The sequence below is a fragment of the Haliotis cracherodii genome, unplaced genomic scaffold (genome assembly GCF_022045235.1).
Source record: "Haliotis cracherodii isolate W230 unplaced genomic scaffold, xgHalCrac1.p SCAF_3, whole genome shotgun sequence".
In the NCBI taxonomy this organism is placed as follows: Eukaryota; Metazoa; Mollusca; class Gastropoda; order Lepetellida; family Haliotidae; genus Haliotis; species Haliotis cracherodii.
In genome coordinates, this window is record NW_027266286.1 from 46,056,494 (window position 1) to 46,082,907 (window position 26,414).

Below are 26,414 nucleotides of genomic sequence, written 5' to 3' on the forward strand. Positions count from 1 at the left end.
AAAGATATTTTTGTGAGATTTCCTATGCATAGTTTCAGCAACATTTCATTTGTGGTTAGATTATATTCAAAGCCCGAAATGAAAAATAGATGAAAATAAACAACAAGCAAACTAGATTTTACATTCTTTGCCCAAATTACTCAAAATTCTATTTCACTTTAATGTTGCATTAGAAAACATCTTTTCTCATACGACATAGCAGGAACATGTGCGGAATCATCATAATAAATTCAGAGGCATGTAAGACACTTCTGACCACTAATACACTGCTGTACAGTCTTCTATCTGTGTGACCTAAAACAGAAAGAAACTGGATTAAACAAACATCTTTTGTTCTTTTGTTTTTAAAAATACTATCTAAATTACAAATCAATAATTCATATTTCTTGGATACCAAAGTGTTACAATGTTTCCTTGTCATTGACCATACCATTGTGCACTGGGTCCACACCAGTTCCATACAGATGAGACTTCTGGTGTAAAGATTCTGCTGACACTAAAAAATGATCACAGCCAAAAACATAAATTATATTATTCCTTCTGCAAATTTTTGAATTCACCACAAAAAGCAAATGAGTGATATGTGTCATATCACAAGACCATAGGATTCAAAAGGCTAAGTGACATGATAAGCTTAACTGACACAACACCTGTTATGACTACGGGTAAGGATACAGGTCTCCAGGCAAGCTATGTTCCAAGGGGTGACTAACTGGATTGGATGGTAAGACTTGGTGACCTGGTTGATTGCACATCATCCTCTTCCCATTTGTATAGATTGATGCTCGTGAAGTCACTGGACTGTCTGGTCAAGACTCAATGATTTACAGAATGCTGTCATATAACTAGAAAAATTGCTCAGAGCGGCACTAAATAGCAAACAAAACAAATAAAACAACTAACAGTATACACATTGCAACATCTTCAGAACAAAAATAACAATGTGAGGAGTCCATTCTATTTTACTTTTTTTCACACACTGAGCAAGCTTTTTTTAAACCTGTTTGATGCATTCTTACACGGCCTACACCAGGTTTACCTTGGTTACCTAGCTAGACTACAAACAAAGTAGGCTTACAAAACCAGGTAACCAAGGAAACATCATAATAAATCACTACAAAATGATGCAACAAGAATACAGTGTAACACAACTTATGAGTTGATTAATTATAAGCATTGACTGTGTATTTTTTTCGGTTCATTGAGGTATGAATCGAAAAACCAATGTGGAAACTGTATGAATCCGCGTAGCGGATTCTTACAAAAGTTTGCACATTGGTTTTTCGATTCATACCTCAATGAACCGAAAAAAATACACAGTCAATGCTTATAATTAAATTCGACAACATAAAACATGTTTTATCTACAATAGTTTAACCAAAAACAGTTGTATATATCAAAACAGACAAAAATGACGAGATTGATAAACATTCCAGGTGTAGGAACACATACTGTGGCGTGACATGTATCAGGTGATTGTTTAATTCATGCACATAAATTGACACGCCTACACTGTCAGTAGCCAATCAACGGAGAGCAGGACAAAAACAATGTTCATTGGACCTGTCAGTTAACACAAGAGGCAAAAAAAAAGAACTGCAACAGTCAGACTGTAACGAACTGGAAGAAATATGTCCGGGAGAAGGCGGCTGTTTCAAATTACATGGTCAGATACCGCCAGATTCAAACATTACTTCCCAGATTACGGTAAAACACAGTTGGAAAAATGTTAGTTAGAAAGGAAATCCGAAGACATGAAAGTTGTGGAACCGAGGCGAGCGGGCAAAAAACAGGCGGGCGAGCCTGCACGTTTGCTGTTTCATTCAATCTCGGCCTTTGGTTTCATAGGTTTGTTTGGACAATGAATATGCATGAAAGTCGCTAAATGTCCTGTGCATGACGATACACTCGAGCAGAAAGGGAATTCCCTCGGCTGTAATATTGGGATTCCCCAACATTCCAAAGTAATAAAAGTAGTGCGCCTCGGTGGGCGTGGCTTAATTTTTTACATTCATTGGGAAATGAATGCAATAACACGTGACCAATTCAGCTAATCAGAATACAGGAATTTCAATGAACACAACGAAAATTTCATTATATGATTATGAATGCTGTGTGAGTGACCTGATTAAAATACTGTCATATGATCAATGTTTAAATTTATCAGATAGTTGCTTTCCCTACATGCCCCTGTAGTCAAGTGTCACTTTCAGCCACCCTGGCTGGAAATATGTCAAGGTTAAGGGCCAATCTTGAATTGTATTTGTTCAAATAGTGAATTTTAAACCACAAAGAAGTGACTGAGATATCCCATGTCTTTATCATGGTATAACATTTATACTAAGTTATCTTATAATAATTAGATCTTCATCGGGTGCTTTTATGAGTTATCATGGTGTAGTATTTATACACCATTTCATATAATTATAGTTTCGCAAGTAATGATTATCATCAGGTGAAATGCATATATAAAATATCAGTAGTTCCAGTTATAGCTTTTTAGATGGTTGCTAGCCTAAAATAAGGTAAAGACATACTATTAAATAAGACAAGAGTTACGTCTACATAGTTTAATTGATTTGAAGCTTTTAGATAAATGCTAGCCTAAGGTATCAAGATCCCATCTCCCAGACAAAGGATATTTATTTAAGTATATCTGTCATCACCTACCGGGATATATTAGAATAACATTACTTCAATTAAGACTCATTAAGGATTAGCCCCCATACAAGCTCGTCTATAGTGCATTAAGAATTAGCCCCCATACAAGCTCGTCTATAGGGCATTAATGATTAGCCCCCACACAAGCTCATCTATAGTGACACCCTAATCTCTTTCAAAGCATCCAGTAAATATGTCAACAAGATTAGTGCCAGTCCAACAGGATTAACAGGATTTAGTATTCCCCTCTGTCCAGCCATCCATTTAGCATAGGACACAACCAATCGTGTATCAACCAATCACATTCCCTTCTATTGTTCAAACTTTCATTAAATACATACTGTAGCCAAGTTCTAACACACAGGCACACTCTCACACAACAGGCCAACAGACACATTAATATAGATACGGCCAAACACCAAACAAGAAAACTAACACAGCACACGAAACAACCACTCATAACCACACCGCAACCAAACATTCCCCGACATCTAAACTCCGCATGGGATGGTATCCTCCAGGAAGTACACCCAGCAATCACCACCCACACCCACTACCCACACCACCCCCAAACCTTCACCACCCCCAACCCTCTCACAACATCCACACCTGCACGCAAAACAAACCGCATTATACCTGCCATCACCCAACCTTCCACCACTCAGCCTACAGCCACCAGGGCAACAACAACCACACCCGAGCAGGCAAAACCCGAAAATCCAATCAGCAGCCAAGACACAGACACGCACACGCAAACACAACCAGAGACGCTACCAACCCCCATGGAGAGTGAGGAACTAAACAACGATAACTCAGACTATTACGAAGTAGAAACCGATGATGACGTAAACGAAATAACACGCTCAGCACCTAAAAGAACCAAAAAACTACAACGTAAACCCCAAACTCTCCCCAAAAACACGCTAAATAGTGTTACTCTCCTTCTAGCTTACATGCTAAAACAAATAAATCCAGATGCTAGCACTAAAGCCCTGCATAAAGTAGCATTCAAACTCAAACTCACCACCCAAAACTATAAAGACTTCAATACAGGTTACCAACTAATTATCTCAGATATATAAAATAATCCCATAAAACAACCAATCTCCAAACACTAAAAACCCAAATAATGGCAGGACTAAATATTTTTCAGTGGAATGCTGGCGGGCTTAACTCGCACAGCCACGAACTAAAAGCAAAATTTAAACTAAACAAAGGACCGCATGTAGCATGCATCCAAGAAACTAAATTCTCAAATAAATCAAAATTTAACTTAGCCAACTATAACATAGTCAGAACAGATCATCCTAAAACCAAAACAACTAGAGCATCAGGAGGCTTAGCCATACTAATTAGAGAAGACTTAAACTATGAAGAGATCAAAATAAACACCCCAAACCTAGAAACCAACGGTATTCAAATCACCCTAAACAACAAAAAAATAAACATCATAAATATCTACCACTGGCATCAACAAAAAATCCAAGCAGAGGATCTAAACATACTTCAACAAATAGGCAAAAAGTCAACAATTTTCCTAGGAGACTTTAATGCCCACCACCCCTCCTGGGGCACGGGGGAAAAAATAGATAATCACGGTAAAATAATCTCTGAATGGATAGAGGCCAACGATTTCGTATTACTTAACAATAACCAACCAACCAGATATGATAAAAGCAATAGAGACATGTCGGCTATCGACCTAAGTATATGCACCTCAGACTTAGCCCAAAGCACTCAATGGGAAGTTCACGACGCCCCACTAGGAAGTGACCACTTCCCAATAAACATAACCATAGGAAATACCAACGTCCCCGACAAACCCGAAAACTCAGAACCCAAATTTAACTTTAACCAGGCTAACTGGGATAAATTCCAAAATATCTGCAAACAAGCCAATCTAAACGAGATAGAACATAATGACCCAGAAACCTTCTGCAAAATCCTAACAGAATACATAATCACCTCAGCTAAAAATTCAATACCCTTTAGAAAAGCAAACAAATCAGGCAAACCCTCAGTACCCTGGTGGAACGAGGAAATAGAACAAACCAGACAAAAACGTAAAAAAAGCCTTCAATAAAGCCAAACGCGACCATAACTACATACCTATAGCCCACAAACTAAACCATGAGGTCCAAAACCTAGTCAAAATAGCCAAAACCAGGGACTGGAAAAAAATTTGCGAGGGATTAAATAACCGCACAGATGCCGGGACGGTCTGGCGCAAAATTCATGCCATTAGAGGCCTAAAAAGACACAAAAAAACTCCTAATATAAATAACTCAACCAACCCCAGCGAAAAAGCAAATAACCTAGCTAAACACTTTTCGACCATCAGCAGTAACAAAAACTTCAGTGATAAATTCCAAACAAAACTCAAAACAGAATCCAAACCTACCAAAGAATTAAACGATAACCTAGAAATAAACCAACCCTTCACAATAGAAGAACTAAACTATGTACTCCAAAACAGGAAAAAGGGAACAGCCCCAGGACTAGACCTAACATCCTACCAAATAATCAAAAAACTCCCTCCCAAGCTACTCCAGTCACTACTCAAACTCTATAATCTAATCTACCTAAACGGCCAGGTACCAACCTCTTGGAAACAGGCTCTAGTTATCCCTATCCCTAAACCCGACAAACCTACAAACCAAGCTAACTCTTACAGGCCAATATCTCTGACCTCAAACTTATGTAAAGTAATGGAATCTATGACCAAAAATAGATTACAACACTACCTAACTCTAAACAACACCATAAATACAGACCAAAGCGGGTTCACTCCTGGCTGCTCAACTCTAGACCATCTTGCCCGGTTAGAACAGGAGATCAAAACAGGACAACTCAACAAACAATATACTACAGGCATCTTCTTGGACTTCTCAAAAGCATTCGACATGGTTTGGCACAACGGGCTAATTCAAAAACTTAAAAAAATAGGACTAAAAGGACAAATCATTAACTACATCCAGGACTTCCTAAATAACCGAAAAATCACAGTGGGTATAGACCAGGTTCTATCGGACCAGTGTCCCCTAGAAAACGGCACTCCCCAGGGCAGCATTCTTAGCCCAACACTCTTTAACATAATGATCAATGATCTCTTCGAGGGCCTATCCCCTAAAATTAAAACATCCAAATTCGCAGATGACGGAGCCCTCTGGATCCGCACAAAAAGTATGTCAACTTCCCAAAATCTACTCCAAAAATCCCTAATTAAAATACAGCAATGGGCAGACAAGTGGGGCTTCTCCCTAAACTCCGAAAAAACTACAGGAATAGTCTTCAAACACCGAAAAATGAAACACACCCCCCCAAATCTTAAATTAAACAATAAACCAATTAAGTTCCAAAAACAAACCAAATTCCTAGGGCTAATCTTCGATCAACACCTAACATGGGAGGCCCACGTTAAAAACTTAACAACTAAATGCAGCAAAGATCTAAACGCACTAAGATGCCTCACCGGCTCCAACTGGGGGGCCTCCAAAGATACTCTACTCTCTCTCTACACATCACTAATTAGGTCAAAATTAGATTACGGATGTGCGATCTATGATACGCTTAGCAATAACCTAACCAAAAAACTAGACTCAATCCAATACCAAGCTCTTAAAATAGTCACACGTTCCCAACATGGCACTTCAGGCCTTAACAGGAGAAATGCCACTAAACCTACGTAGGCAACACTTAACCCTTAATTTCTGGGCCTCGTCCCAATCAAACCCTCTCATCCAAAACCTCATAAACGAAAAATATCCGCCCTCGTAACCAGGCTCTAACTAGGAAGCACCCTTTACTTACTCCAATATCTCAACAAATTTTCAACTACCTAAACGAAAACCAAATAGATAACCTCCAACAAAACTGCAAACCATCAAATATATTTACCCCAAAACTATAAATCCCCAAAATAGACACATCTCTGGCAAACTCAATAAACAAACAAACAGATCCAAACATAGCTAAATCCACCACACTAGCTTACATACACGAAAACTGGCCAAATTGGTGCCACATCTACACAGACGGATCTTCCGATCCGATCACAAATCGCACTGGTTTCGGAGTCCACATAGCACAACCAAATAGGAACACTCAATCTTATCGACTCCCAAACAACCAATCCATCTTCACTGCAGAGTTAATGGGCATAGCATCTGCCCTCCATAACCAACATGCTAAAAAACATAAAAAAATCCTAATACTCACAGACTCACTAAGTGGACTACAGGCCCTCCAAAATAAAAACACCAAAAACCGCCCTAAACTCATTAACCAAATACTCAAAAGCGAAAATAACTTAACAGAGGCAGGCAAACAAATAGCATTTATCTGGATCCCAGCCCACCTAGGAATATATGGAAACGAAAACGCCGATCAAGCCGCCAAAAAATCCCTCAAAATTCCTGAAATAAGCCTTAATCTACCAATATCTAAAGCAGAGATCAAAAGCATTAACAAACGTAAAATCACCCAAAAATGGCATAAGACATACCTAAAAACAAACACACAGATAATCAAAATCCTCAAAAAACCTCTAACCAAACCTAAAATCCTCCATCCATCCAAGAAAATTGATAGAATAATCACCAAACTCCAAACAGGTCACACTAAACTAAACAGTCAACTCTTAAAAATAAAAAAACACGCAACCGGAAAATGCCCACACTGCCCACACCTGGAAACAATAGAACATGCACTCTTACACTGCACGCACTACCAAACCCACCGAGCAACACTCCAAACAAATCTAAAACTAGATAAAGCCATAACCCTAGAATCAATCCTAAATCCACATAACAATATAGAAAAATTTAAAGCACTAGGCGTATACTTAACTAAAACCAATCTAATGATCCGCATCTAAAAACACTCAACCACACCACATAAACAAACAAACACACACCAACACACTCCCTTAGTACACTACCACACCCCTAGGCATGCATTCCAAATTTCAAAATCTCCAAAACTTATATAAGCAACCACTAAAACCCCCCTCTGGTTGCAACACTTTCATTTTCCCTTCAAAACCACGCTAAATGGCCCGACCGGGCCCGTGTGCGAAATACGCTCCAGTCGGAAAGCGCACGTTAAATCTCCAAACTTAAGTAAGTAAGTAAGTTCTAACAGAGACGGGGTTTGACTCTCTAACCAAGCAGACCTCTCTCCCACAGCCCAGAGTGTGTACCGACTCTCTGTGGCACCCTCAGTTATTATCTAAGTATATTGTAAATTGTTAATTGTTCTTGTAAATAAAATTGTGATTAGTCTCCTGTGACTCTGGCTCTTTGCTGACTAATTCCCCAAGAAAACCAGCACGTCATTTGGAAGGTATTGTTCACCCAGAACAGTTCCATGATATCTTGATAACAAGCACATATATGTTCAGTTTAGCCTGAGCATTTAAGTGTTGCCACGAAGCTGATGACTGTCCAGTCAAAGTGTACATGTACATGTCTAGTTGTGAGAGCCGTAGTTTAAGATATTTCACCAATATGTCTTATTCAGGATCACAGCACAGTACATACCTGCTGACTCAGACATGATGCTTAGTGTGATGTTTAAGCCTGTCTCTAGCATCCATTCAGCTGTTTTGACAGTGTAACCATCAACATCTTCAGTCTTCTTGTTTAACTACTGAAAACTATGAGTTCTATAACAGAAACTATATGGCTTGTTTGGTGACTGCTCTCAACAAAGCTCTAGCCATATGATGGCTACCCAGAATTAATTTAGTTACAAATCAGTGATTCACGATACACAATCAGTCACATCGTCAAACCGCAGACCACATGATCCATCTAGTTGCCTCGCATGACAGGCATAGTTGGGCACCAATCCTTACCCACAATCCCCATGGACAAAACAATATGCATAAACTAATCTGTAATAACAATAATTATCTAAGGATGAAGCAAACATATTTTGGTTTTCAGAAGGATCGAAATATGTGGGTTGGTCACCACACAAATCAAACATAAAAATAACTGGCCTTGGGATAGTGGGTGGATGGTTATCTCAAACATCATTCATTATAAATGCTTATACGTGAGGTGAAGTGAGGTGAGGTATGATAACGCATTCAAAATTATTGCATGCATGCATGTGCATGTGTGGTGTGGTGGGGGCTGCTTGTAGCAGTCTGGTCTTATCAAATGCTGGTAGTAGGGTGCTAGCCTGCTGAGATACTGTATGGAGCCGACCAGTATTTGTTTTAACAATTTAATGCCAAGCATCAGGCACAATAACACTAACTACCATAATTTAATGTCTTTTAGTATGACAAGGCCCCTGAGGCAACAAACCATCACCATTCTGCTGTCAAGGCACAATGCTCTACCCACTACTACCACAGCAGCAGCCTACTAGTGAGTTCATCCACAACAAAACATATTGAAGAAGTTGTAAAATGCCTACAAACCATATGAGTGCAAACTCCTCATAAGCATACAATGCTAGAGCTGAACACCTTTGAACATGTGAAAAATTTAATCCACTGAATACACAATTAACACTTAGGACACAATGATATAGAAAAGATAATTTTCTATACATTAAAGGCATTGACAAAACTTATCAAATTGTTTAAAGATGATGAATAACTACTATGGACAACCTACCTCAATTGAAACCCGTATCAGTCATACAATACTAGCTAGTGGCTGTAATGTGTGTAACCTGAGCAATAAACATTTTGAATGACAACCTATGTGAACACTGATAATATCATGTCTTATAGACTGACACAGTACAGAGGTTGTTAAGACACCCTTAAACTTGTTAATACAATCAATAACTTACAGGAGCAGTCAGGTAGCCTAGTGGTTAAAGCGTTCGCTTGTCACGCCAAAGACCCGGGTTCGATTCCCGACATGGTACAATGTGTGAAGCCCATTTCTGATATCCCCCACCGTGATATTGCTGGAAAATTGCTAAAAGCGGCATAAAACCATACTCACTCACTCACTCAATAACTTACAAACCACAATATTTTCATCTTGTTTTGGGGAGAGTCGTAAAATTTATCAAAATTGATGAGAAAAAACATCAATTATCAGTACAGTATACATCATAGCACAGGCTACTTACAATAACAACCTTCTGCTATGGTCCTTTATGAAATAAAGAGCAAATCAATGTACAGTGAAATATGCATAAAAGAGTTCAATGCATCGCAGACTTGAATAGCCCACTTGCCAGAAGTCACCATAAAGCTATACACAAAGTATCAGCCTCTATCAGCCAATGCTGTCTCTTTATGCACCATTCAAAGCTGTTCACATGCTGATAGTCAGGAGGAAGCATGAATGATGCAATTTAATGCATCATCACACCAAATATAATGAGCAAATAAGTGATTATCACACTGACTTGTGTAAATATTTTCTCTGCTGTTTGGAGGGCCTATATGAGTGGATCTGTGAGATATCAAGTGTTGAGATGGTCGAGTTGGGTAAAACACAGTAGAGACATCAGCTATACAGACCTGTTCTGCAAGTTTCTAATAATAATGTTTCTACCCGCCCGGTATAATCAATACCAATAAACTTCCTGATCCCAGTGAGAGACATAACTTGATACTTACCGTATACTGGAGGGAAATATCAACACAGTATTCTACTCTTTCAACTGCATTTCTTTTGAATAAAAAATGCTCTGTAATTTTTTTGTACTTGAGATATATGTATCATTGTTAATTACCCCGTAATTGCAATGTATCTATTTTTGGCACTCTAATCAGTAATATTTTCACTTTGATTGTGTGATAGTGATCTTCCGTTCCATATACTTACAATACAATACATATGTACAGTCATAAACATTGTCATATGTCAGACTACAACAGATAAACCTTCTTGTCACATGGAAATGTTTTCATGTGTTGAGCGAGTGAGTGAGTGATTGTTGCTGTCAGCAACACTCCAGGTATAGGACTACGTCCAGAAAATAATAATCAGATCTTGACCATGAAAGCATGAGCAAGGATCCATGACACTTGGTCAAAATGACATGCAATGAGTCATCCAGGGGGGAGAGGAAGTGAAGGGTGTTCTGGGTGTGGCCACACACCCCTTTTTACATCTGATATTTTGCATGTGCATGATACCATCCTACCATGATAACATGTTGCTTTGGTTGTTGACGTGACATTATTAACAATGGTTTACACATAGTGTTTGTGATTTTGGGGAGTAAGATTTGGGGAAATTGCAAATGGCCCAAGTGGACGCCCATGCCCTCCCCCTAGATCTGCCTCTGCCTTACAACCTAATCCATAGGTTCATTTGACTCTTACAACAGACATAGGTTACTGGGGACCTTTCTACCCCATAATTCTAATGAGGACAATTTCTTTATCATGTTCAGTGGGTAATCTGATAATGTGCTGTGGATGATATTGCATACTAAAATGTATACCAAACAAAATATATAAACCACCAGCAAATTTGTAATATGATAATATACTATAGAATGATCATATTGGGTTTTGATAATGCATATTAGCTAACTTGGACCTTGGGAGTTTTATGTACATAGGATCTACTTTGTTTCCGGAGAGTTGAAAGTTCAGGTGGGTTTCATACCGACTGATTCAAACCAAAAGATGGTACTTGTTGTTGCCCTGCCTGGCCCTTGGGGATAAGGGAACAAAACAAGTACTGGTCACCTCGGAGGGAGTATTCTGTGTGTGTGGTATTCCTGTTAAAGCTGCAGCATGGTATCTAGCACTATAAAACTAGAATTAGTCTGGACTAGTACAAGCAGATACAAACACGCACAAAATATGAATAAAACTACCAATAAAATACATCTTTTGGATTTAAAAAAATAATTTTAAAGAAGTAAACAGGTTTTTTTGAGTGTTTCTTTGAATGTTAAGTTATAACAGAGTTACTTCCCTTCCCATATTGATCTTCTACATTGTATACTGAATTATCTTGACAGGTTTGGCAGAGAGGAACAAGGAAATTGTAGGCTATAAGACTTTTAAATCAAGTCATAAAAAACTCCACCTGACAAGGGGGGAGAGGAAAAAAAACTCCACCTGACAAGAAGACAAGTATAGAATTGTGTTCTTTGACAACCACAGATGCATTTATTGCATACAACACGGTAGTGGTGTCCCTTTACAGTGAGCATGTAAGTGTGTGTAAGAGCCCTTCATGTGGTAGTGGTGCTCACTTGACTGCCAGATTACACACTCAGTAGTCCATGAATGCCTCTAACGGCTGGCCTGTAGTCTCCTAGCCTGTCCAGCAGTGGAGGAGACAGGTGCTATAATCTAGCAATCACTGGTCCCATGTTGTAGTTGTGTGAGCAGACTGCTCCGTGAATGGTTACATAGACAGCATGGGGATCTCTCACTGTGGAGGAGGACAGGTTGTCACTTGGCTGATTCTGCTGCTGATATACATCTTTAGTGATGTCACATCAGGTAGGAATAACACACTTAATGGTGATGATATGAAAAGAAAATAACAGACAAAAAAATTATTTTCTATGTAAGAATTATGATTATGGACATATATATATGTGCACCTGTATGTGTCTGGTGATGTTGCGATGTGCGTTTATCTAAATATTTGGCATAAACCTTTCCTTTAATGACTACTGGTAACTATTTATGTTGAAAAATATTTTACTGGGATATTGTAATGGCACATATTTATATGGGACGTTATAACCATATTTTCAAATGTAGATTATAACTACTTTTGTACTCAGTCAGCGTTCGAAATACCTGCCTGCCCGACCGTCCGAGACGGGTTGATTTCAACTCGGGCTGCCAGATTTTCAAATCTCCTTGCCCGACGGTCGGGTTATATTTCATATGTGAAAATATTCTAAATATTTCCCAATGATAAGCATTAATAAGATGAATGATAAAATGTAACCAAAAAGAAACCCTGTTAAATTTTAGGCCCTATTTAGGAATAAGGATATTTACATAATGTATTCTAGGATATTAAATACAAATCTGACCTAAAAAGTGTTTGCTATTTCTTTTCTTGCATTACTTCATGTTCAATGAATTCGATTTAAAGTTATAATTAAATTATCCTGAGAAACATATGATTATAGTGGGCAGGCAGGTTTTGGTAAAGGCTGGCAAGTATTTCAGCTAGCCAGTCCTGTGGTCTGGCTGAAATCTTTGGGAGTTTCATACCCTGCTATAGTATACCCATTATGTACAGTGTTAGAAATCAACTTAGCCCTGTAGTCCACTCATTTTAATGAAACAACCCCCTAAAATATAAGCACTAACATTATAACAATCAGAACGATTCCCCTGTATTCATAGACTGAAGTACACACCAAATTTGATCAAAATAGAGACTTGAATGTGCCATGACAGACTTTGTATTGACAGTAATATCACCATCCTTACTCTGAAGCTATTCTTGACACTAAAGGATGTGTCCAACAGCTCAAATAGAAAAGGAAGGAAATCACTAGGAATTGTAGTTTATTAGAACAGTCATTCTTTGAGTTTAATACAAGAACATATATGGCTAAGCCGTCATCTCTATCCTCAGGTCATAAGGTGTATAGACACACTGAGATGTTAGCATAACTAAAACAGGCAGCATCTCATGATGTTTTCATATATACATCTAATGGGGCCATTAAACAATGTCATGATAAACTACTGCTTTAAACCTAGTAACACTCAAGTCACAGCGTAGAGACTTGGCACGGGCCATCTATTAAACAATTTTGTCAGGGTGAGTTTGGTTTACATTGCTTTGATCAGTATTTCAGTTATATCCAAGCATGTCAGATTGGTGAGGGAGGAAAGCCAGTGCAGGTTTTAGACATTTGCCACATTGGAGAAACTATATTGAATGATAACAGTTTGGGGAGTTCAAACCAATGGATTATCTATCTAGAAATTGAGTGACATAGATAATTATGTTTCAATTTCATGCATCTGGTTCTAATTTAAACAATAGTTGATAATGTACACATGGTGAAACCTTTGTAAGTTATCTCTAAATATCTCCATCATCATTTTCACACTTGTCATAGAGATAAATAGATATGTCTTGTTTCACATGTACTGGTATTAGTAAATACTGATAAAGGCAGAATGGAATGAGTTTTATATGGATTGTGAGTGGAAGCTTTTCTTTATAATATCCTTTTCATTATTAGTACATGGGTTTAAATCTTAAATTCACACTGATTCTTATTTTTGTTTCTCACCACCATACCCTTGCCTATAGGTTTCACCTCAATGGTAAACATCTAAGAATAGCACCACTTTGTGCTTGCCTCCCACATCAAGCTGACACATCATCATGTAACTGAAATACTGTTAAGATGTGGGTTAAAACAAACTCATGATGTTACTGTGTTCAAATGATCTTGAGTACAGCAAAATGAGAGTGCCAGGGAAATTAATGATATCCCTTGATATTGTCATGTACTGCCATGACTAACAGTACTAAATGTAATCAGTGGCATTAGGCATAGGTTTCAAATGTAAAAACGTCTGGGCATCTAATACTAAATACCAATATCTATCCCCTAATGAACATCTGATGTATCATATGTTCATAGATTTTTATGAGTAGGGGTGTTGTACTAAGATTGTATCGACCATCTCCGTGGTATAGAGGATAGATCAGATAGTGTGTCTGCCCAGAGAGTGGAAGGTCGTGTATTTGATCCCTTGCCAGGCCACATCATACCAGAAGATGTTTAAAGATGGTACTTGTTGTTACTTTGCCTGGCACTTGGCAATAATAGATTAAGACTGGTCGATTCGGAGTTGGTATGTGTCATGTTTGTCATAGTGATTAATTGACAATCAATGCATGAAAGCGTATTAACAAGGATACACCAACTGATGGTTTTAGGATTTATTAACAATGCGCAATAAATTTGCAATTACCCACATAATCTCACAATCCTCACACTGACTATCTGTACCTTTTCTCCTTACCAATTGTCATATCTCACCCACTTTTGGGTGTGATCATTCGGTCACTGTGTTTATCTGCGTATCCCAGCTACATCATGGGGAACAACTTACTAGACACTAAGTCCCTTTAAAAAATGACGTTGTCCAATATATGTCCAATCAATTTGGAAGCACTTATCCGAATCTCCAGAAATGATGTCAGGATAAAACAATGTGTTCATTCTTCATTGTTCTTTGCAATTTATAACTCAGCCATCTTATATACTCCAATATGTCCAGACAATAAAAAATGCATGATTTTATCAATGCAAGCAATGGACACTCACATTTTTCGCATTAATTTAATGCACACATCTTGATTTAAAGAAAGACTTATAATTTTTCTCTGGTATATTGATGGAATATTTAATATTTGGACCCAGTATTTTCTAACCATCAAACAAACCTTTTCATTTCATACAATTGGACTTTACATGCACTTAAATAAGCCTTTTCAATAACATCAAAATGCCCCAATCACCAAATTTCAGAGCCATTCATTAAAGTCGGGCTGATTTTTTAATATAAAAAATATAACATCATATGTAAAACACTGCCCAAAACCTTCAGAATTTGGGACATCCCACACAAAATTTTCCTGCTTGTTGTTCTTAACTGTTATTTACATGAAAAGTTGATATAGTTTATTTTCCAGATAAGGTATGCCATTTGTAAATACAATATCTTATCACTACATGGAGAGTAAGTTTCAACATTTCATAAATCCTACAATAATTTCATTTGCTTTTATAAGCCAAGGACTGTGCTTGCAAATGTGACAATTTCATCCACAAACAGAAGTAAAAAGATGTATCCGACATTAGTGGTACCAATCAGCAAAGACAGGTGATATCATATCATTGATAACTTGAAGTTTATGATAAAATAACCATAGGAAGTTCATGATAAAATGACTTTTGTACTCTCCAAGGTCTACAGACATGCTCCTCTGGGACCGAGACAAGATCTACCCAAATCCAACTGAATGTGTCTACAACACAGATCAACACAGGGGGAGGGATGTGTTCCTGTAGACTGACTGTGTCACAGACATCACAGGTGAAAGTGTTCACTTTTACTGGCTGGACACAACAGTGTGATACATACATGACTATACAGAAGTGGAGGACTAGTTCACAGTGTACACATGGTGTTAGTCAAACTATACCTGGACAGAATCACACTGTCAACACCAGTGAGGAGATATGGATACTGGTGGTGGCTATGCCTAAGGCCAAAGGACTGTCAGGACAGCTGCAGTTCAGGATTCAATCATCGTCAGGTGAGAGATGTTGCCAAAATTGTTAGGGATCAAAACAAGTGAATTGATAATACTGTTTGGAATGAAAAATGTTTTGATTATGTTCATGCTGGTAAAGATATTAAGTTCCAAAAGAAATGTTCTTTTCATGTAACTTCCAATCTCCGTAACATCCGATGAAAGATATTGTTCTGCACAACAGTGACACACAGTGATAGAATAACATGTCTAGAAACGATCCATGCACCCTTTTAGATTCAAACACAGATCAGAGACTGTTCATATCCATGACACAAAATGGCCAGAATGCGTCTTTCTGAGGACATGCTAAGACCATGCACGCTTTTAATTTGAAACATGGATTGTCGGGTGCAGAGGGTGCCCATGAAAGTGAAATGTAGCAACAACGGTCAGACAGCTCTTTGAGTCACACGGAATGAACCAAGTCCAGATTAGGCACAAACGAGTATTGACCATGATTGAAGCCGGAAAACATAGCAACATGAATGGCAAGAGAGGCACATGTTCACCTCACTATGATTTACTTAATGCACGTAATGCACACTGACAAACACTATGGTGCGCAGGGTCACCCAAGAAGATGATATCAACAAGTAATGTTTTAACGTAAAGACATGGCTATCATCAGTTCTCACTTGCACTAATGCCACCTATCAGCATCAACTACTGCCAGGCTGTCAGTAAACACAGTTAGTAGGTTGTCAACGGCTCATCTCAGGTGGTGACATCCATACTTTAGCATGAGTATATATTGGAATAGAGCATACATATATTCAAGTGACATGAGGCAACAATTTTTTTATTTCTTGGTTTACGGATGCGCCGCTCTTTCAAAGTCCAAATGTTAAAAAAAATTAAAAAATTAAAATTACCCTTTTTTTTATTACCGCCGATCTTTTTTCGATAAAAAGTTCAACCAAAAATAAAGATTTCGTTTCCTCGTCGAGCGTAAAGCAAAGGGAAGTCACTCTGATATTTCTTGCTGGAATCTTCCGTCAATGCAAAGAGCAGTGGTGACCAGTTTAACTATTTCAACACTGTTGGCTGTTCAAAGACACAAGACACAAGAGACACCGCACGGTAGACCGTCCAAGTCACGTCAAAATAGGTTATAATTATATTAACCTACTTGTCATATCATTCATTTATTAAATCTATCACATTTCACAATGTCTGAAATACGTATTCCATTTGATTTTATCATTTTTTTATCTATAGATTAAAAATGTATTCACTAGACACTATTTCCCGCAATGTTATTAAAAATAAAATTCTCGGAAACACTTCGACAACGAACATGTCAAACAGCAGAGTAAAGATGTTTCACGTGCTAAAAACGTCTTAATTTACAAAGTAATAAAATCATAAAAAATATATCTATAAAAGTTGCCAAACTGACATCTTAGTTATTATTTACAACTTTTCGTGCAATCGCATGTAGCCTAATCGTCAGTCAAATGACATCTCGCCTTTCGTCGCCTCGATTTCATGGCTCGGACACGATGTCTTAATGCCAAAATATATGCATAAGAAATCTTTGTCTTTTTTTTTTTTTTTTAAAATTGGCCTGCCTCACTTTTGAAATGAGTTTGAAATCCGTAAACCAAGAAATAAAAAAAGTGTCGCCTGATGATGGTATGAAAGAATGAGGCATGATAATAGATAAAGGCAACAAAAACATTTCCATAGTCATCAACTCAAGCAGAGTCGATTGTATGATTCCAACTATATCATGAGCATGTGTTTATGAATCACTATCAAAAAGTGATGATACCAGGTGTTCAGGAAAAGGTGAGTGTGTCTTGCCCTACCAGTGGCACCCGTAACAAACACATCCAAAGGTAAATCAACTGTTTGCCTGAAAAAAGCAGGGGAACTTATGGTACAAATCAAAATAAGGAATTGCATTTAACATTATTTTGTCACGGATCCATCAAATTTGATAACGCCCTCCGCATGTCTACCATAAAACATTTTGAAAGCTTTACTGAGGTCTTAATTTTTATAACCTTGATGAAACCATATCTGAGCTAGTCTTATAGGATGCTCTTTGACATTTTCATGAAAAGAGCATGCTCATTTGCAAGTTGTAAAATGTTAATCAGAAAATGCACACCTTCTGTCTGCTTGCATTTAGCAACATTCCCATATAGATTCTTACACTGTTATCAGTGCACTCAATGCCAAATGCAATAAACCAGCAGTTCTTATCCATAAGTTCTACATTTTCATATTACTCATAAACTTCTAGAATTTCTGCATCAAAATTCAAATTTTAATATCTAGACATTGGAGCCAGAGGCTTCATAACTCATGTTTAGGCATGAGCAATGAGATTGCTGTAAACAGTTGTTTTGAATACCCTGAGTTAACCTTTTCAGGGGTTCATGATTAGAGAAGACATTTCAACTGTCACTTTCCTGATCTGGTAAGTGACACTCTCGTTTGGACAGATGAAAGATCATTCTGACGTTACCTGTAATGGGATGTCCTGAGCAGATCTTTGTTTAGTGGTAATTAGTGAGCACTACGATCTCATTTAAATGAGATTGAAGATTTAACAAAACTAATCTGCTTTACATTAGCTATGAACATGTTTAACTGCCTCACCTAATGACCGGTGAATGATTTGTGTAGATTGGGAACCTCATGATCCAGTACATTCATTAATGAGGGAAAGGTTATCCATCACTATGATTGTCACATGGGTAGTAACGATAGTCTCTTCAAGAAGAAATGTAGCAATCTAAGAATCTAAGAATCTAAGAGTCTATTTATTAGCCTATGAAGTGAATATGGCAGTACATAACAATGAGTTATATCAGAATCAATGAGAACACTGTGACTTCACAGTATGTCATATTCATAACATGAAACAAGTCTTGGTGATTCATATCACAGTATCTAGTCTATTACAAAACAAGGTATTTTTTTACTTCTAAGAAAGAGATCAGTAACATTTAAAGGTGTCCCTTAATTTTTATTGTTAGAATGTTCATTCTGTTTATATGATGATTTTTAATTTGAGTGGTTTTATATAATGTTGTGACATTTTGACATTAAATTTAAGGTTTGTGTATAAAATTACATAACTAAAGAATACTAAATATTATTTTATACATTGCAACAGGCCATCTTAACATTGACTGCTTTGAGCCAAACACCAACAGCTCTACAACAACTTCCACAACATCAACAACAAGAACTACAGAGAAACCTACATCAAGTTCCTTGCCTACCACTGTCAAAGTGATAACAACAGCTGGCACATCTCAAGGACAGGCCACGGCTTCTGGTGCTGCTACTGTAAGTACTTCTCCAGGATTATCTACAGGGTCAGCAGGATCACAAGAATCATCTACAGGCTCAGGTGGATCTCCAGGATTATCTACAGGCACAAGAGGGTCTCCTGGATCATCTACAGGCTCAGGTGGAACTACAGAGCCATCTCCTACTCAAAGCAGCATTAAAGACAATTCACCGGGTAGCTTCCCAGGTAATAATCTTTTACACATTTACATACTGGCTCACCTTCCACTCTATTCAGGGGAAAAGGGCAATCCACCTGCAAGTTCTATAATGGACCTGTTTTAGAAACAATCACCATGAAATCATTCAGATAATGTGGACACTAATAGTAATTGTCAGGTAAGTGTTGGCCCATTTTTAGAAATATGAGCATCCAACTTCGAGCTTTATTGACAAATGTGACTGATAGACCAAAAAACATGAAAAGGGTGAAACAAATGGCTTCAGGGAGGAAACTTTACACATTAAATCACAGTACCTTATATAAGGTGACCCCTTACATGTAAAGCCTGATATTACATATACATATATTTCTAAAAGCACTTGAGAAGTCACCATTTCAGCACTGGTTCGACTATCGTATATGACGCATTAACTTGATCTTTGAAATCTGTACCAACAAGTTATGTCCTGTACATAAGATTTTCAAAGTGAAAATACAATATATATCAAACAATCTGTATTTGCAAAAGTTGCAAAAATCTATATACTGAATGTCTGTAGCAATGTCACAAAGTATACAGCTCAAAAGATGTTAAAGTACACACAATTTTTTTATTGGACTGTTGTTAATCTGTCATGACATGACTGGTTAACTATAGTCATATGAAACAATCATGCATTCTTTAACTTCTTTTATGTAGAACAGATGGCAAGAGTATTCTCACCCAAAGTCTCACTAACAGTTATAAGACAGATGTTATGATAAAATATAAAAAACATATCAATTCAAAACAACTCGTATATGATATGTAAAGAGTTTCCACAACACACTTATGAACATTGTCATTGATTGGAAGAAACTGGACTGACAGGGACACAGAAATGAATGTAATGTGTCATCACTTTAAAAGTTTGAAAGTGATCATGTCAATCATTTACTTGTTTGAGTTGTGTTCATTTCATGTGACAAAGGTATAAATATTTCTAAAGCATGGATGTTTACCTTACAGCGGCAGCAGTAGCAGGCGGTATTGGAGGAGGTCTGCTGCTCATCCTGATCATCGTCATCGCTGTCACATGCTACAGGTCAGAAGAATCGTACTGTTAACTGCATTTTTCATGTGTGTATCAATTTTGATTTGGGATATCATTTTTACTCAATGGAAAGTATCATTGTCAGTTCACATCACATCCAGTGGACCCTTCATCTCATATTTAAGTTAATAATTTGTTCCTGCACGAAACGGTATCTATGAAAGTAGTTGGCCATATGTCATTCATATGTGGAATGTATCTGTTTTGACAGGAGAAGTCGGGATAATGATCAAAGGATTCTAGAAGATGTCCCAAATACAAGCAAACAACACAGTGGCTATGTGAACCATTCCTATGAAAATGAGGAACCTTTATCCCACGAAAATGATCTCTACCATTCTAGTGGAGCATATAACAAGCACCCAGAAGAACAGAAGCTGGACAAAGAGGAAGACACAATTCAGAAACAAGACACATCTACAGTCTCAGGAGCTCCTCCAGCTGAATCTGGTGGTGGGATGAAACCTTCAGATGATGTGGCTGATCCAGGACCTGCCCCAGTGTCCAGTGATATCTCCGACATGTATGCAGCTGTGGCTGAAGTTCAACCAGGAAATCTTGTGGTTGTAGACAGTGACATGTATGTAGCTGTGGATGAAGTTCAACCAGGAAATCCTGTGGTTGTAGACAATGACATGTATGCAGCTGTGGATGAAGTTCAAGCAGGAAATCCTGTGGCCGTAGACAGTGACATGCATGATACTGGTGATGACATTCATGGTGAACAAGCATCAAATGGATTACCTGGCACCGATGACCTGTATGCAGTTGTGAACAAGCCTGGAGGACAATCTACAGCAACAGATGAACCAGGTTCACCGGACGGCATTGTCAGTCCATCTGGAGACATCTACACTGTTGTGGACAAGTCAAAGCCAGTTGAGGATTCTGCTACTGATGGTGACGTGTATGCTGTTGTAGACAAATCCAGAAAACAAATCAAGGATCACAATGGTTATGGGCAGGGAGATGATTTATCAGCTGATGACCAGGAAGCAGCTCTCAGCATGATGAACTCTGCGTTAGAAGATGGGTTGGATGATACTACACCACCAGCATATCCAACAGTCCAGTCCACTGACCTCTAGGGACTGAAAACTGAAATGCCCTGATATGTGTTTTCCGTGCTACAAGATAGAGCAGGCTGTTCCCATAATAAATTGGTAACATTTGAAAACACATTATTAAATCAATCAAGTTGGTTACCCTTAAGGTTAGTCCATCTGAAAATGTGTAATATTGTCATGTGACTTACTTAGCAAAGGGCGTTTATATGCCATGGTACAACTCACTGTAAAGAGTTGTGTCCCCTTGCTAGATGCCAGTATCTCATGGTTGTGGGTTTGAAATTCGAATTCGTCTATTTATTACCTTTCATTTGTTCACAAAATAACCATTACTGTGGGTTTCACCTAAGCCATAAATGTCTACCCTGCACATTAAACTGACACTGAGCTACCATTCAAAAAGATCGTGAACCCAACACATTGGCTGACTTTGAAAAGTTAGATTACATTAGTGTACCACAATGGATATATTTTGAATGGTTACCTCCCATTTGTCAGCTTAAAAGTTCGACAAGTCATTGTGATAGCCCACTGAGTCCTAAGATTGAAGGTAGACACATAGCTGCTTTGTAGAAAAAAGAACTTCCTGGTTGAATTACATAAAGCAAATGTTCTCATATATGAACTTAAGCTTGATAATCTGTTTAAGGTTGAAATATATGGTCACCATGACAAAAGTCACCTTCCAAATTTGATGTATGTAGGATGTGTATGGAAAGAAACTGGCCACACAGTTGTGAATATACCAGAAGGGGGAAATCATTGACAGATATGAGATCATGTGTAGGCCAAACATCAAACATGATGTAAAACAAAATTATTCAGTTCTGTAAAAAGAAAGCAAATAACACTGTAGATAATTCATAAATATATTCACAGCATACTCTACAATAGATACAGAAGACTATCCTGACAAACTCAATTGTCATTTACATCACAATGAATTTAAATTAAATTAAAAATGTTACACTTAACTTTCAATTCTAAGTTATAGGCAAGTAAAGTAAAGCAGTATTTGCAGCAAAGGGATAAATCTACTCTAAAAATAAGCTTACATTGTGATTGCCATGTGATAATGTCGTGATGGCCTACAACAGATGTATGACTGAGCCAGGTGATACATATGGGATAGATAGGTTGAGCTCCCGCCACATGGTAATTATCCTTGATATGCTTGACAGGAGACAATATTCAGGTGTGAACACCAGGAACATTATAGATACAGCCTGTCACATTCTGTTGATGATATATGTGTCTGCAGCTGGAGCCAGGACATATGAATAGATCTTGATTCAAACAGTGTATAAGGCAACACAATATTGTCACGGGAGTGAGACACTTATAATGGGGACTTCTACATGTAACTTATTAGCTAAGGAATGTAATTTGTCAAAGAAATCTAGCAGAAATTCAGCATCATAGTACTATATTTTCTTGTGAATAATTATGTGCACTTGAGTATAATGAACACCTTGGGTAAAAGTGTTGGGGAACTTGCTTTTTGATATATTGTGTGCAGTCAAAATGTACATTGTGTTGCTTCAGTTGAACAAACAGGGCCTTGTTTCACAAAGTGATCTATGTTTATGCATGGGATTTCAATCATCTTAGCGCTAAGTTCACTTTGTGGGATGGGGCCTTGGGGACATAACAAACATGGTCAATGAAAATGTGAATTTTATGATAAAGTATTATTTTGTGAGGAATGTCTTTATCCAAGAGAGTTGATCCTGCATCAGTGTTTTTGTTTATTTTATCAAGGAGCTTTTGATTTATAGCTAAAAAAAGCTAGCTTTATTTTCAAGCGCTCTGATTGTACATACCAAAACTTGTGATAAGTAAAACGTGTCTATACCAAAGGATCACCCCCAAATAGTTAAATGTGTACCAGCCTCATTCCAACCATATACAACACACCACAGCTTTATGAATCTGCATAGAAAATACCGACAGTTTAGGATCAGTTGAAATGAAGCTACCTGTCAAAATTAGACCAATATTTCTTTGTTTAATTGAAGTCTGGGAATTCGAGACAAGATCTATGGGTCAATGGGTCAAGCCAGATGACTTGGTTTATTGAGCATCATAATGCCCAACATTGTGGGATAGGACTCATTTTTAGTGGAGACTTATATGGTCCAGAATTGATCATTTACAAGCTGCAATCATATAACAAGAATATTGCTGAGTGATTCCGTAAACATAAACATACAAATGAACTGAGTTGAGAAAAATGTAGCCAATGTATTGTTTCACTACATTTGATAATCTAATGTCGCACCTAAACAAATGTGTATATATATATAGTGAGATGTAATGGATCTAGAGAGTCATCAATGTTTCTGTATGTATGCTATTTTTGCCTGGCTGGCAATGCTATTCAACAGAAACTATATTCATTATGCATAATTGAATTATGTTTTATCATAATACACTTTTATTCCAGTGAACTCTTTTTATAAAAAATCCATATTGGTTTGAACACTTTTGTGTATCTATGTAACATATGATTAATCAAATGATTTACTAGAGCGACACTAACCACTGTCTATGTAGAGTGACATATGGCTATCTGGTTTGTGGCTGCTAGATTTAGCTCAACAGGTTTCTCTAGCCGTGTATTTTGTCTTCAGTTACTGCAAAATAGTCCCTTAACTTTACAAAACAACATAATTGTAATTTCTGGAGAATTCATAAAATGTGATTTCATAGTCACAAGTAATGATACATTTCATTTAAGAGCTGACTTACAATATCAATGTCATACAAATATAAATGACCTCACCATCAGAGGTTTATGTAAATTTAGTGATAATTACACCTGTATCAATGATGTGTTGTAATCAGTATTGGTTAGCTACCATATTTTCTTGAGTATAGTGCACACTTTTTTCCCCAAAAACACAGCTGTGTAGAAAGGGGTGCGCATTATACAAGACATCATGAGTTTTGATGTTTTTTTTCCCATGGATAGATATTACCGTGTGCACGTAACACCGGAAATACCATGTCAACAAATCCATACTGAAGTATGCAAAATCATCATGTAATTACACTGTCTGACTACAAAAAGTGTTCTTTGTATATCTTGACTTATGTATATAACTTATTTCATTAATTTTATTCAAAATTCCTTTTAATATTGTTTTAATTAATTTTGGCGAAATTGTATGTGAAGCGATCGGAAGATCGCACAACTCATCGTTATTAACAGCAACCACAGTCAGATTACCACTATTGACGCCTTGAAACAAACATTAGTTGACAGAGAATGGATACACAAACCAATCCCAGTCCTTATCAGATTAGCCACCATAAGTAGTCCTTGCAACTACATTGTAGCTTATATTTATTTCATAGTACTCTTTCCCACATTCTCTTGCCAAAGACTAGCCTTTATTTAGTGTAGAAAGAGTGTATATATTCATAACTTAGACAGCCTTACTTCATTGCTTGGTACTGACCTGTTCACTCAAAATATTACAAATGTGGAATAACAATTTGTGTTGTTTTAACTAATGTTGACAAAGTCAATCTATACAAAAGTAAACTACACAGTAATGCTGCAACAGGTATTTCCCTAAAACACTGTTTCTTAATCTAAACTGCATGGACAATTCTCTTAAGAAATTGATTAAAAAAAGACATTGTTTAAAAATCGATCTGACCCTATAGTTCTGGAATACAAATCTGTAAAGCAAGCAACACAACACCAAGGCTTTATCATAGTGCTGCATTGTTCTGTGAGCAGTCTGCTGGAAAGCTGAACATTACAGGGCTATACACTCATCACGCTATCGCATGCATCGTTGCAAATAGCCTAAATTAACTCTTTCCTCACCTTGTATAGACAGATAGGGAAAAAGAACATTAAATATGTGTTGTCATAACTGTTTTCATCTTGAAATCTGAAATGTTATCAGTTGGTATTGACTGCCAGTTGACTGATTGCGTCACAAGTTGCTACACAACGGATGCTACACAAGTTTTTATTTTTGAACACATTTCCTCATTTTAGCAGCTCTGTAATGTTGTTGTTATATTTATATGACCACAGAATTTTATTCGAGTACTGAGGATTGCATGTTATCATATGCAGTACAAATGTTTGATCCATGTAAATACAGTGAGTATTTCACAACCAATGGAGAAATGTCACTGTTTATGTTGGGAAGCAGGACTGCGCCGAATTGAATATCCCAAAGAATATATATGAAACTCAATCCAGGTGATTGAACAGGATTTTCCTTATACCAGGGGTCAATTATCTTGACATTTTTTACACACTTTTTGTCAAATAAATAACTTATTTCAATCTACCAGCCTTGCAATGAGGAGTTGTCTCCCTTCTGGAGAAATTCTGAAATTGTGTACCGATATTATGTTTAGTCACCTCCCTGACATCAATGTTTTGTGTGTGTCAGTATCAGTTTTATCATTGTTTGCTGTTTCTCTTGAAACGTAAGATAAATACATTGAATAATTGCATGTTGTACTGTTAGAAACAATCTTTATTGTGTAAATAAAATAGCATCAATGCAAACATTAACACATTTAATGTGATAGAATTCTGAGATGCAATGTTTGGATCCAATACAATGGACTATTTTTTTATGATCTTTATGTACATAAAATATTGAGTGTTTGACATTGATCAGCTTTGATATTTCGAAAACATGCAACCAAAAGTGCTTTTATCACTCACATCCTGAACTACCATCATTCTATTTGATAATCAGGTTTTGATAATAAAGTCTCCTTTGACTAGAAAGTGTTGTGTCGTTCCTTTGTTAAAGATGTGTTGTTTCACAACTGCAGGTACAGACACTCAATCTGACATGCCATACTACAAATTACA

The 26,414-nt window shown here is 37.3% G+C and overlaps 1 protein-coding gene across 1 annotated transcript; it reads left to right on the plus strand.

Moving 5' to 3' along the window:
- The first annotated feature begins 11,820 nt into the window (after nucleotides 1–11,820).
- On the plus strand, nucleotides 11,821–25,504 carry LOC139474322 (mucin-19-like). Its single transcript, XM_071257291.1, has 5 exons — nucleotides 11,821–12,109; nucleotides 15,573–15,923; nucleotides 19,054–19,419; nucleotides 20,405–20,480; nucleotides 20,701–25,504. The coding sequence occupies exons 1-5, from the start codon at nucleotides 12,025–12,027 to the stop codon at nucleotides 21,575–21,577; spliced, it is 1,755 nt and encodes a 584-aa protein (XP_071113392.1). The 5' UTR covers nucleotides 11,821–12,024; the 3' UTR covers nucleotides 21,578–25,504.
- Nucleotides 25,505–26,414: the final 910 nt, after the last annotated feature.